Source organism: Canis lupus, chromosome 25, assembly GCF_003254725.2.
Source record: "Canis lupus dingo isolate Sandy chromosome 25, ASM325472v2, whole genome shotgun sequence".
Classification (NCBI taxonomy): Eukaryota; Metazoa; Chordata; class Mammalia; order Carnivora; family Canidae; genus Canis; species Canis lupus.
Window position 1 is genome coordinate 40,696,115 of NC_064267.1, and position 12,961 is coordinate 40,709,075.

At 39.4% G+C, this 12,961-nt stretch overlaps 1 protein-coding gene across 3 annotated transcripts in view; it reads left to right on the plus strand.

Moving 5' to 3' along the window:
• Window positions 1-9,425, plus strand: part of DAW1 (dynein assembly factor with WD repeats 1) — a 45,691-nt gene extending 36,266 nt beyond the window's left edge. For all 3 annotated transcript variants that reach the window (XM_025463320.3, XM_049101294.1, XM_025463321.3), the window contains 3 exons: window positions 4,820-4,896; window positions 6,763-6,925; window positions 9,210-9,425. In XM_025463320.3, coding sequence (XP_025319105.1) covers window positions 4,820-4,896; window positions 6,763-6,925; window positions 9,210-9,244 — 275 coding nt within the window. In that variant the 3' untranslated portion in view covers window positions 9,245-9,425. The remainder of the gene's footprint in view (window positions 1-4,819; window positions 4,897-6,762; window positions 6,926-9,209) is intronic.
• The last annotated feature ends 3,536 nt before the right edge of the window (window positions 9,426-12,961 follow it).

The window sequence follows — 12,961 nt, forward strand, 5'->3', positions numbered from 1 at the left end:
TGACACGTTATTTCTGTGTTATTTTCCTAACTATCTTTTCTGCTGGAATATATCTGTCTCATATTCCTGATAAGCACCGATGACATTACAATATGTCTGTGTCAAGAGTCCATCATATTCACATATGACAAAAATTATGTCTATGTTATCACTCTGATGACCACATGACACTACACTATATGTCATCTCCCTGATAATAAATGACACCATGCCATATTTGCATCATTTCCCTGACAACCAAAGTGATGCTACACTATTTCTGGGTCATCTCCTTGACAACATGTATGAAGCTATACTATGTCTCATCATGCCTCTGACAATGGATGAAGCTATATACGATGTTTGCATATTTTTCTTATAATCATGTATGACGCTGTGTTATGGATAGTCTTCTGACAACCATTTATGATGCTGTGAATTATCCATGCCATCTCATCAACCATGTATGATGCTACACACTGTCTGTAACAAGCACATGTGATACTATACTGTGACTGCATTATCTCTTGGATAACTGTATTAGCTAGAAATATCATAACAGAGTACAACAGACTAAGTGGCTTAAACTACAGAAATTTATTTTCTCACAATTTTGGAAGCTGCAAGTTCGAGATCAAGGTGTTGGCAGCATTAGTTTCTTCTGAGGCTTACAGTTTTCTCCCCGTGTCTTCACATGGTCTTCCCTCTGCATATGTCTGTGTCCTCATCCATTTTTCTTGTAAGTGCACCAAATATATTGGGTGGGGGCCCACTCTAACGACCTCGTGTTAACCTCATTTCTTCTTTAAAGGCCCAATCTCTGATTAAGTCAACTTCTAAGGTACTCACGGCTAGGAATTCAACACATGCATTTTGTGGGGGACACAGTTTGGTCCCTAGCACCATGTATGACTACAGCATGTTTGCTTCTTTTGTCTGAAGACTTTTCTCCTTGCAAATCCTATGATGTGACCTGTGTGCACCATGTCTTTGATAATCATATGTGATTCTATGCTATGGATCAGCTTTATGACAACCACATATCATGCTACACTATGTATCATCTCTTAACCTACTGTATATGATGCTACCTAGCAACTTCCCTATGTCCTGGTAGCCATGGATGATGCTGTACTATGGTAAACTCCTTGATGAGAGTGAATGATGCTTCATGATGTCTGCACCATATCCCTGACAAAAACATGTCATGCTACACTCTGCATCATGCCTTAAGTATGTGTCATGGTATGCCATTACTACTGGATGTTGGAAAAAAATACATAATGCTGTGCTATTATTCATGCCTTTGACAACCTCATAGGGATATATGCTGTATATGCTATACTCTGTTTATGTCATCTCCTTGATAACTATGTGGAGTGCTACACTATTTTGCATCTATGTGTGAGGATGCAGTGTGTTTCATATCCATGATGGGCATATGTGATGCTACAACACATCCATGCCATCTGTTGATGACCCCATCTGTTGCTACACTGTGTATGTGCCATCTTCCTGTAGTCTACAGATGACTACACAATGTCTCCATTCTCTTGTTTGATGGCATGAATAATGCTACATGATGTATTTTCGTCTCCTGGACAACCACGCATGATCTACTATGTCAGCATCATCTCCATGACGACCACCTATGACAATATATCTGTGTCACCTCTCCATGAATCATGCTATACTATGATTATGTCATCACCATGTCAGCAGCATAAGCCTACCCTGCGTTTGATTCATCTATTTGATAATCACAAATATTTCATTATATCTAATTCCCTTAATGACTGACCCTGTGTGACTCTACCTCATGTCCATCTAAACTTTTTAACAGCCACTTAAGAAATTCTAGCAAAAATGGAATGCTTTCTACAAATATAACTTGTTCTTTGCCTGCATTTGCTCTGTGTGACTAACATACTGTTAAGTAGTCACATATCCTTTGTGTTCTAATCAGTTATAGAATTTTGCCAGTGATTCATTTTAATTACACGGTCTTTACACCACCTTTGTCTCCCTCTTCAAAATTACATTTGCATCCTGTTCTTTTACTCACTAGGACTTTTCAAAGGTGATCCTTTGATCATACATAAAGTTCTTTCTGTATCCTGGGATACAGAAAGCCCTAAATTCAGAGAACTCTATTTTTGAGAGTAACTCCTTACTTTTTCATCTTCTCACAGAGCTCATCTTTTTAAAATCATCCCTCCTTTTTCATTTTAAATATCATTATCACTGATACAAAAAAAAATCCAACAAGAAAGAAGAGAGAGCCTACTTTGTGACAGGAATTGTTTTTAGCAATATGGGATGCATCAATGAAGACAAGAGAGAGTACATCTTGTGGAGATGTGCTGTGGAGACGGAGAAAGTAAAGAATACCATATATGTGTTTTACATAGAGTCTTATCATGTAGAGAATTTTAGATTATAAATAATACTAGGAGTTTTTCATCACCATGGGTTGGGGGAGAAACCAGCAGGGTCTGAGGTTCGGGATGCTGAGGAATGGATTAGAATTTACTGCAAGTTCAATAATTCTTTAATTTTCTCTATCATTGGTTATGTCCCCTAGCAGTATTCCATTCTTTCCTTGTCAATAAGACATTACTTCAAGAAAAAAAATCTTTTTTTTTCTTTTGGTGTGTTTGGTAAGCCTCTTCTCATTCTGTGCCTTCTAAGAAGTCTTGAAGATTACAGAAATCTTGTTTACTGAACTCTGGTTCTTGCTTCTCATTTCCTTCTTAAAATTGGATCTATTCAACAGGGTTAGCTGAAGCTGTGAAGCTACATCTGTTTCTTCACATTTATCACCTTTTTCTCCCTCCTTGGAATTACTCTCAAGGCTGAATTATTTTTTGGTGTCTTGTTCATATTTCTGTCTTAAAAATATAGTTTCAGGCAATATTATTTCTGTGTTTTTTGAAGTGTAAAAATGCTTTTGAGAAGTTTAGAGAACTACTCTATGCAAGATATTCACTTTTGTTATATTAACACACTTATAAAAAAGATTTATTTGAGAGAGAGAGAGAGAGAGAGAGAGAGAAAGGGAATGAGTGAGTAGGAGGAGGGGCAGAGGGAGATAATCCCAAGCAGACTCTCTGCTGAGCATGGAGCCCAATATGAGGCTCGATTTCATGACCCTGAAATCATGACCTGAGCTGAAACTAAGGGTCAAGTGCTCAACCGACTGAGCCACTCAGGTGCCCCAATATTAACACATTAAAAAAAAGATTTTATTTATTTATTTGAGAGACAGAAAGCATAAGCAGTGGAGGTGGGTGGTGGGGGATGAGAATCAGAGTCCTTGCTAAGCAGGAAGCCTGACTTGGGGCTTGATCCCAGGACCCCGGGATCATGACCTTAGCCTAAGGCAGATGCTTAACCCACTGAGCCACTCAGGGGCCCTATTAACATATTCTTAAAACACATTAGTCACTTTAAAGCTTTTAAAATGTCCGACTAGCAAGTTTTACATTTTTAGTCGTATTAATTGTAAAATAGCAATTTTCATCTACTTCTTCCTGAAGTTGACATTGTCAGAAGGCCAATTAAAAAAACTTACTATGATGCTTTGCTTTTCTCTGAATGAAAATTAAGTACCTAAAATTCCCTATCATTGCTAATTTTGCCTCTCTGTAATATTGTAATGGCAATAAGACAGCAGCCTTCACTCAGCCGGAAAAAAATTTAACTTTTTTTGACAACAATTTTACTACTGCTATTTCTCTCCTTCTACATTTCTTTAACTCCTCCATCCCTTAATTCTAAGAAAGTATATATATCATCTATCCACCCATCCACCCATCACCCATCCAGCCATGTCCGTCCGTCCATCCATCCATCCATCCATCCATCCATCCATATGTCCATTCATCCAGCCAGCCAACCAGCCAGTCAGCCAGCTATATGTCCATCCATATGTCCATTGATCGATCCATCCATCCAACCACCCATCCATCATTATGTCCATCCATCCATCTACCCACCCACCCATCCATATGTCCATCTGTCCATCCATCCATCCATCCATCCATCCATCCATCCATCCATCCATCCATATGTCCATTCATCCAGCCAGCCAGCCAGTCAGCAAGCTATGTGTCCATCCATATGTCCATTAATTGATCCATCCATCCAACCACCCATCCATCCATATGTCCATCCATCCATCTACCCACCCACCCGTCCATATGTCCATCTGTCTATCCATTCATCCATCCATATGTCCATCCATCCACCCATCCATCCATATGTCCACCCATCCATCCAGTCATCCAGCCAGCCAGCATCCATTTACTGAGTGTCTACTGAAAGTTTGATACTTCTGGGCCCCAGGGATACAAAAGGGAACAAACCATCCTACGTCTCTCTGTAAGAAGGCTTCCCAGGTGCCTGTTCTTTGCCCAGGGATAAGCAGCTGTTGCTTGTTTTCAGGAGGGCCTCCCGAATCTTCTGTAACCTTAGACTCCTATTTGGTGTATGATGCTGGTCTGGCAGCTTATTGCATCACCAGCCTCTCGAGACTTGTTTTGATACCCCCCCTTCCCCTTAAAATCTCCTTCTTTCTGGATTCCTCTCCACCACCATCGCCCAACCTTTTCTATCTTGGAAGCCATCATTTCTTCTAATAAGCTCAGGGCTGGAGAAGCACCCTGTTCCCCCTCTTCCCCCACAGAGGCGCCCACTTACATTTATAGTTTTAGGTGGCGAGTCTCACCGTAGCACAGAGCCAGTATGTCAGAGCGATAGAGGTTACATGATTCAGGGCACACGGCTCAAAGTTCTATATTTCAGATGAATTTATATGTATCTCCACTCTTTCAAAAAGGAACAGCAAGAGTTTTCAGTGCAGCCACAAGAAAGTGTCTTACGAAATTAGAAGGCCATGAAGGTGAAATTTCAAAGGTGAGTTGCTTTCTCATCGGGAGAAATTCGTTTAGTTTTAAAAACCTAGCATGCTTAGTGTAAATAGGTCTGTTGACACTAGGGTCTGTCCAATTATCTCAGCCTTTCTAGAAATCAGTTACCTAAAAACTATATTTTCAGGTGTGAGGTCAGACTTATTATAATAAATGATTCCTAAAACCTTTTAAAAAGTATAAAACAGCATTTTTCTCAGCCATCAGCAAAAGACTGAGTTAGCTGAAAATACCTATTAAAGCTATTTAAGAAACATATGAAGTGCTTTTCCTGGTCCTAGCAGACACACAAGTATACATTCTGCAAAAAACATGCTGTGCAGCAAGTATCAAATGTTTTGTAAGTTAGATGCAATTTAGAAAGTATTTCTTGGAAATATTTAATTCTTAACAGAGTTTAAAATGACCTACTTTGAAACTTCAAAGCTGTAACTTTTAGGATTTTGTATAAGCTCCTCCCACAAGCTGATTCACTGAGCACAGCCTTCTCATCAGTGATCTGAAGTTTAGCTGTGTCCTCTGAAAACTCTGGAGAGGCCAAGACTTGGTGACTCTCAGCTCCTACCCAGCTCAGCCCAGTCCCCTGGTCTCACATCTGAGATCAGATTTGCTCCTTTATTTTAAAGTGTCAGTTTGATTTCTTCTGGTCTCAGAAGGCTGCCCCTGGACCCTGGAACTGCCCTCTGCTGTGCTCTCCTTCCCCCCTTCCTCTGCACCTGCTACTGGTGGTCAGGAGCTTCTGGCCTTTAAGATTGGTCTCTGAGACTGCACAGAGCACATCTTCCCCATAGGCTAGGAGGCCTTAGGGACCGGCATGAAGGGGGAAGACAGGGAAATGTGGATGTGGGAGACAGGCTGGGAAGAGAACACAGGCCATGCTTCTGAGTGAACCGGTCTAGTAGCCATTGACATGCATGATGTGTCCCACTCAACAAATACACATACTTTCGTGTCTGTGTGAATATAAAGAGTTCCCAAACTATGTTATTGCATTTTAAGCTTCTGTGATATGTTACTTATTGAATACCATTCAGCAATGGCATTTCTTTGGGGTACAAAGTTAAAGTATTCATTCATTCATTCATTCACTCATTCAACAAATGCTTTTTGAGAGCTTGTACTGTGCTAGGCATTGTACTGGGGACACAGGGACCAAAAAAGCCATACCCTTAAGTCTTGCCCTTATCAAACCTGCAGTCATAGAGGATGTAACCCAAATCATTGTCTAATGATGATTTAGAGAGGTTATAAGCATGGCGCCCAAAGGAATAGTGAACTAACCATTTCCTTTGACAGTCGCTCAGATACCATTTGACAACACTTGGCACATAGGAAGCACTCAGAACATATTTATACAATGTGATCTAGAGTGGCAGTAGAATGAAAGTCCCCCCTGACTTGTTCACTTATTCTGTGGCACAGATTGACAGAGGATCCATATGCTTTTGATTACAGGAAGTTGGCTTATAGGGGGGGCTTGGGTTTGAAGGAGCCTGACTTGTGTTCCCACCCACACCAGGGCTCTGCCTCTCTGCAGGGAGAGACTTGCATCCTCAGTCTTTGGAAAGAAGCTAGGTGGGGAGTACTCGAATTAGAAGGGAGCTGTGGTCTCTATCCTTAGAACTGTGGGGTGAGGGGGACAGCGGCCAATTAGAATTTTCTGGCTAGACTTTAATTTTCCTGTATTGGTTCCTGTACTTCTTTCCCCCCTCAGGGAGGAACTGTTCTATGTAAGAATAAATGCCAAGCTGGGAAGATGACAAGTGCTTAGTAATGTCCCCTTTTTTGCAGATTAAAAATATATCAGGAATCAAATTACACAAACCTGTCATTTTTCCTTTCCCTCTTGTAGATTTCTTTCAACCCCCAAGGGAATCGTCTTCTGACTGGCAGTGCTGACGAAACAGCTAGAATCTGGGATGCTCAGACTGGTCAGTGCCTCCAGGTTCTTGAGGGGCACACGGATGAGATCTTTTCATGTGCTTTCAACTATAAAGGCGACATAATCATTACAGGTATGGGAGAGAGAAACACATAGACTTGGTTTTCTTTTTAAATGGGTTATTAGACAAAAAAAAAATTGGCTATTAGACCAAAAAAAAAAAAAAACAAAAAAACAAAAAAATTGGCTCTTAGGGTTTCTAAGCTGAGTATCAGAAGGATTTTACTGCCCTCCCTTCCCTCTCTCCTGGGGTCCCTGGCTCATGCCCGTGCTTGTTACACCCACTGTTTAATTTTAGTTGCATGTGGAGCTGCACGTGTAAGCTTTGACTGTAAGGCCTGGTGAATTTTGAATTTTAGTTGCTCTTGACAAAGTAAGAATTCAGTAGCCTGCCTTACTGGTTTACCGCATTTCCCCAGGCATTGTCTGAGGAATGGTTAATATTCAGTTGTTTTCAGTGTTAGTAACTCAAAGAGGTTAGGCCCCAAGTTCTGTACACTTGGACTTACAGCTCTGAGAGATTTATTCTTTGAGCTATGTTGTTTTCTCCTTGGATGCCCCCTGCTAACACATTAATATTTGGGGAGAAGAGAACATCCATTGAGCATTTTTCAACCATGAACAATCTACTGTGAATTAATTTATTAGAAATGTTTTGTAAGGACTGGAATGAGAAAAGGTTAACTCTGATTGTGGAAAGTGATGAGAATATGGTGTGATATTAGTACGGTGCCTCCAGAGGGGGACCTGGCAGGGAGTGGGTGTTATAGTGACGTGGGCTAGGGGCATCCTAAGGGGGCACACAGGACCAAATCTGCCTAACTCCCAGTGATTATTGTGGTGTTGAGCAATTTCCAAATTGCTTAACTGGTCTAACAAGTTAAATGTCACATGTGCCAGGTTGGCTTTCTATATTGGCTGATTGAGGAGCTTCCTAGTCATCTAAACTTCAGGGTGCTGAGAATAATCTCTTTTTGCCCTAAGAACCTCATCTTTCTATTTAATTGTGGATAATTTCTCAAATTATGGATTATTTTCTGGAGTTTATGATTTGGTAGTGTCTCTAAAATGTAAGTACTCTCAAGGTAATACCACAATAACCCATATATTTTATTGTGAGCACAATGTCAAATCCTTTCCCATGACGAGGAAAAAAAAGAGGTGAGAGGTGGTGATAGGAGCACAAGAAGCTCATGCAGGAGGCTATGGCCAAGTAGGGAAAAGGAAGCTAGGGTTGCTTTGTCAGAACACCAGCCTTTTCTAGTCTTCATGGCTCATATTAGACCAGTTGCATGGTACCTCTTCCCTGAGCCACAGGAGATCCTAGAGACTTTAGGGAAGGAACATTGTCTGTGCCTTGTTTTGGTGCTGGCTGAGCTCTTTATGACACTACTGATTTCGTGTCTCCCAAAGCCCCGAAGTGCTAAATACTGGCCACTGGATGGTGGAGCTTACTACAAGGGGGTGACACTTCTTCTGTCTTGCCATCAGCAGAGCAATCATGTTGTCCAAACGGATCTACCCCCCTTTTCTTGAAGGACCCAGGAGTCCATCAAGACTAAAATCATTGCATGATTTTTAGTGGACTGCCTGAAGTTGGGGCTGGAATCACAAAATGGAAGGAACTCGGCCAGCATGGTCATTACACTTTTTAGAGGATAAGATGACTTTTGGTGGAATGGATAGTTTTCACAGGCTCTCCCTATCCATGTAATCAACATACTTATTATATTGATGTTATGTGTCTGACTCCTGAAGGTCAGAGAACCAGCAGTGCCCAGCACTGCTCCATACCGGAGTGGTCATTTCCAAAAGCAGAATGAATGTGAATGGCGCCCTTGGGCAACACTCTATCAGAGCTGCTTTGGAAGAGTGTCTATCATAGCAGTGGGGATGATGGGAGAATGCACATTTAACATTTTACCAACAATGAGAAAAATCTGTTGACATTTTGAAATGTTCTGAAGCAGAATATGCTGTCTCCTCAGAAGTTAATCACCCAGATCTGGAAATGTTCGAATTCACGGTCTTTCCACTTGACCGCGTTGTTTGAGGGGAGGACAGAGGGAATAGGCTGGAGCGGCTGCATTCTCAGGGCTCAAATTCTGAGATGCCATGAGTCTCACTCCTGTGAGTAAAACATTCACTTGCACAACTGATGACTCACAGGAATCATTAAAAAAAAAAAAATTCTCACCCCCAAAATGCCAGAGTGGCTCAGTCTCCACAGCTGAGCACATTGAGTATATTGATCATCGATTGTCAATGATCCAGAAAAAATGTTAACTTGTAAGTAAAAAGGGAGAGTTAATGATTGAAATAAAGAAAAACTGACTTTGTGAAATTTGTTTTATTAGGGAGCAAGGATAATACATGTAGGATATGGCGCTGACCAAAGAAAAAGGCAGTTGATGAGCAGATTTGCCAGCAACGGAGGTCAAGACCTGGAGTTTTACAGAGAGCCAGAGAGCGAACCATTTTGATATTTCATGTTTTCTCTTTTTCCACAAATCAACTATTTCTACACTGTCCTTAGCTTCACAGATATGACCATTAAAACTGATAAAGTTTTATCATTTCTTGATATTATTTGTTGGAAATGACAGGAAAGAGCATAATGTTTGGCAAGTGTCACTGGTCCTTTCAATTTTGTTTTTATTTTTAGTAGCATCGTGATAGGGATAAAGGAAACCAGAGTGACTTAACAGTGTTAAGTCTAAGAACATACAGTATTTGAATTTCTCTGTCTGACTTATTTTAGCATAATCTTCTAGATTCCACTTTGAAGGCTATGATAATTTCTGTTGACTAAAGTTTTTGGAAGTAGTTTTTAGTGAATTGTACCTCTAATTTATGATGTATGTTTCTCTTTTCTTGAGAGTTTTTACAATCTAGTCTCTTAGCAACTTTCAAATATATAATACAGTATCATGAACCATAGTCACCATGTTGTACATGACATCCTCAAGGCTTGTTTATTTTTTAATTGGAAGTTTGTACCTTTTGACAGACTTCACCCATGTGGCCCATCCCCCAACACTCTGCCTCTGGCAACCACTGATCTGGGAGTTCAGAGAGGTTTTTTTTTTGTTTGTTTGTTTTTTTCTGTTTTTACTTTTTAGGTTCCACATATGAGTGAGAACATACAGTATTTGTTATTTCTCTGTCTGACTTAGCATAATGTCCTCAAGGCCCATCCAAGTTGTTGCAGATGATAAGATTTCCTTCTTTTATATAGCTGAGCAATATTCCATTCTATTTATACACCTCATTGTTCTGATCCATTCATCCGTCGATGGACACTTAGGTTGTTTCCATATCTTGACTATTGGAAATAATGTTGCAATGAATATGCGGGCACATACATCTTTTCCAGTTAGTGTTTTCATTTTCTTTGGGAAATACCCAGAAGTGGAACTGCTGAATCATATGGTAGTTCTATTTTCAATTTTTTGAGGAAACTCCATACTACATAGTGGCTGCACAAGTTTGGAATTTGACCAAAAGTTGTATTACTTCTTTAGTGATTTTGCTTTGTGCAGCCAAGAATGAGAAAGGCAAAATTGGAAGCCTAATCTTCCTTCCCTCATATTTGAAAGTATATCTATACCTCCTTCCCCCAGAAAAAAAGTTGACAGCCTACACTGAGTAAAATGAGGGTAGCATATAGGGAAAGCAAAATGGATCTCACTTATTAGCAAATATATTCTGGATTCATAGTGGGTGTAAAATATATGGGCAGATTTTTCTCCAGAAGAGAAAACAAAATAGACCCTCAGACTAATGGACTAAAAAAATCTGGATGGAAAACAATTGAGGTACCAGGGAAAATCATCAAACACCAACTCAATTGCTACTGAAATACTAAAAACTATTTTAAAAAGGCTTTACTATGTTAAAGTGCTGTAATGCATATTAAAATTATTGTTAAAAGATAAAGCACAAAATAAAACCAGTGATACCTGAACCTAGAGCAGGAGAATGGATGGGAATCTTCTGGAGTCATTTTTGTAATAATAACAACAGTGGTCACTCCACTTGGATCATCCGTACAAGCAACCCCCCCACCACCTGTTTCTGAGCAGCAGCAGTCCTGATCTGAAAAGGAGGAAGGTAAGTCACACTGAAGTGAAATAATCTATCAACAACATCACATGTTAGTGATTCTGGCTCCATTACCCTCCATACTTAATAAACAATGATGGGGGAAGAGCATCAGATGAATCAGGAGGAAGGTTGGGACTGAGAATTACCCCTCAGATCATCTGTGGATACCTAACACCCAAGACGAAAAATAAAAGGAAAACAAAAGAAAACTTTCAGTGCAGATTTTGGAAGGGGAATATTCAGAGATGGTGAAGCCAAGGAGAGCTTGGATTAGAGAAACCTGGGACAAAATTGAGCTACTTCTTATGAAACCAAGAAGAAGAAGCTGACATGGTCTCTTCTCTCTGATTGTTTGATGGCTTAAGGGAGGGAGGCAAGACTATTTTGTTGTATCGTTCAAAAGAGAGAGCCAGTGTTTGGTCATGGAGATCATTCCCTACTTCACTGACTTATTTAGCTGTAGGAAGCCCCTCAGTCAGAAAAGGTTCCTCTAATTTTTTTTCCTATTTTCCTCTAATTTTTATGTGTTGAGGAAATCTTTCTTTATAGAATACATATTAAAGTTTCCAGTAGCATTTTTTTGAGAGACAGATAGACAAAGAGGCAGAGAAAGAGCACATGTGCAAGAGCTGGGGGGAAGGGCAGGGGGAGAGGGAGAAGGAATCTTAACCAGCCTCCACTCCCAGCGTGGAGCCCGAGGTGGGACTCGATCTCACTACCCTGAGATCATGACCTGAGTGGAAATCAAGAGTCAGACACTTAACCATCCAGTAGCACTTTTTTTTTATTATTGAAGTATAGTTGACACACAATGTTATATTAGTTTCAGATGAACAACATAGTGATTCAACAATTCTATACATTACTCAGTGCTCATCATGAGAAGTGTCATCACCATCTGTCTGTCACCATACATTATTACAATATTATTTACTATACTCTTTATGCTCTACTTTTCATCTTATGACTTATTTTATAACTAGAAGTTTATACTTCTTCCAGTAATGTTTTTAAGCTACATTTTAAAAATAATGTTACATTTTTAAATGTTTGGATACTTAAGATCATAAAATAAGTGATAATACCCTCACTTTATTTTCATCTGGAGTATTGTAGGGTGTAAGTAAAGTGCTTGTGGGGTCTGGAGTCAGAGAGCCTGAATATATATTCTGATTCCAGCTCTTAATTGTTGGGCAAGTGATCCCAGCATGCTGCCTTCGTTTCTTCAGCTAGAGGTGGTGATATTAATAATTCTTGTTTTGAGGATTGGGACTATCTGGCACATTACAAGCATGAAAAATATTTTCCATTATTATTATAATCATTAACTTAATGGTCATCTTAAAAAACTGTATTTGATATATGAACATATTTCTCAGGAAGGAATATAGCATTATTTACTCAGAAGTGATAGTTGAAATATAACTCACTTTAATGTATTATAGGTATCCTGGGGAGAAATCTAACTCAAATTTTTTTTTCTAACTCAAATTTTTATCAATTAATATGTAAGAGCCCTAGGAGCATTGTCCTTTTAAAAAAGATTTTTGTCTCTAACAGAGTTGCTGAGATGTGAAACTATCATCAATATAAATGATTATGGTCTAATCCATCTTCATAGATTCAGATTTAGGATAGGGTTTTAGGAAAGTGAATCATCCTCATAAAAATGAAATATCTTTTTTAACAACTCGTATGTAAAACTGCAGGGGCTCATGATTTAGCATAATGCCTAATTTAGAGACAAAATAAATGCTTTTTGAATGAAACAGTGCTTTTTAGACATGCAACTTTTACATTGCCATTTAAAAACACATCAATAATCTATTAAATCACAAGCAGATTACATTCTGTCTTTCCACTGCTGCTGTTATTCATCAAACAGCTTACCTTGTTGTTTCTCCAAAGGGGAAAATTTGTAGCAAAAAGAAAAAGGAATTACGATATTTAAAGACAAATCCCTTCTCAAACGCAATTGTAAACTGACTCAAAATATCTATAA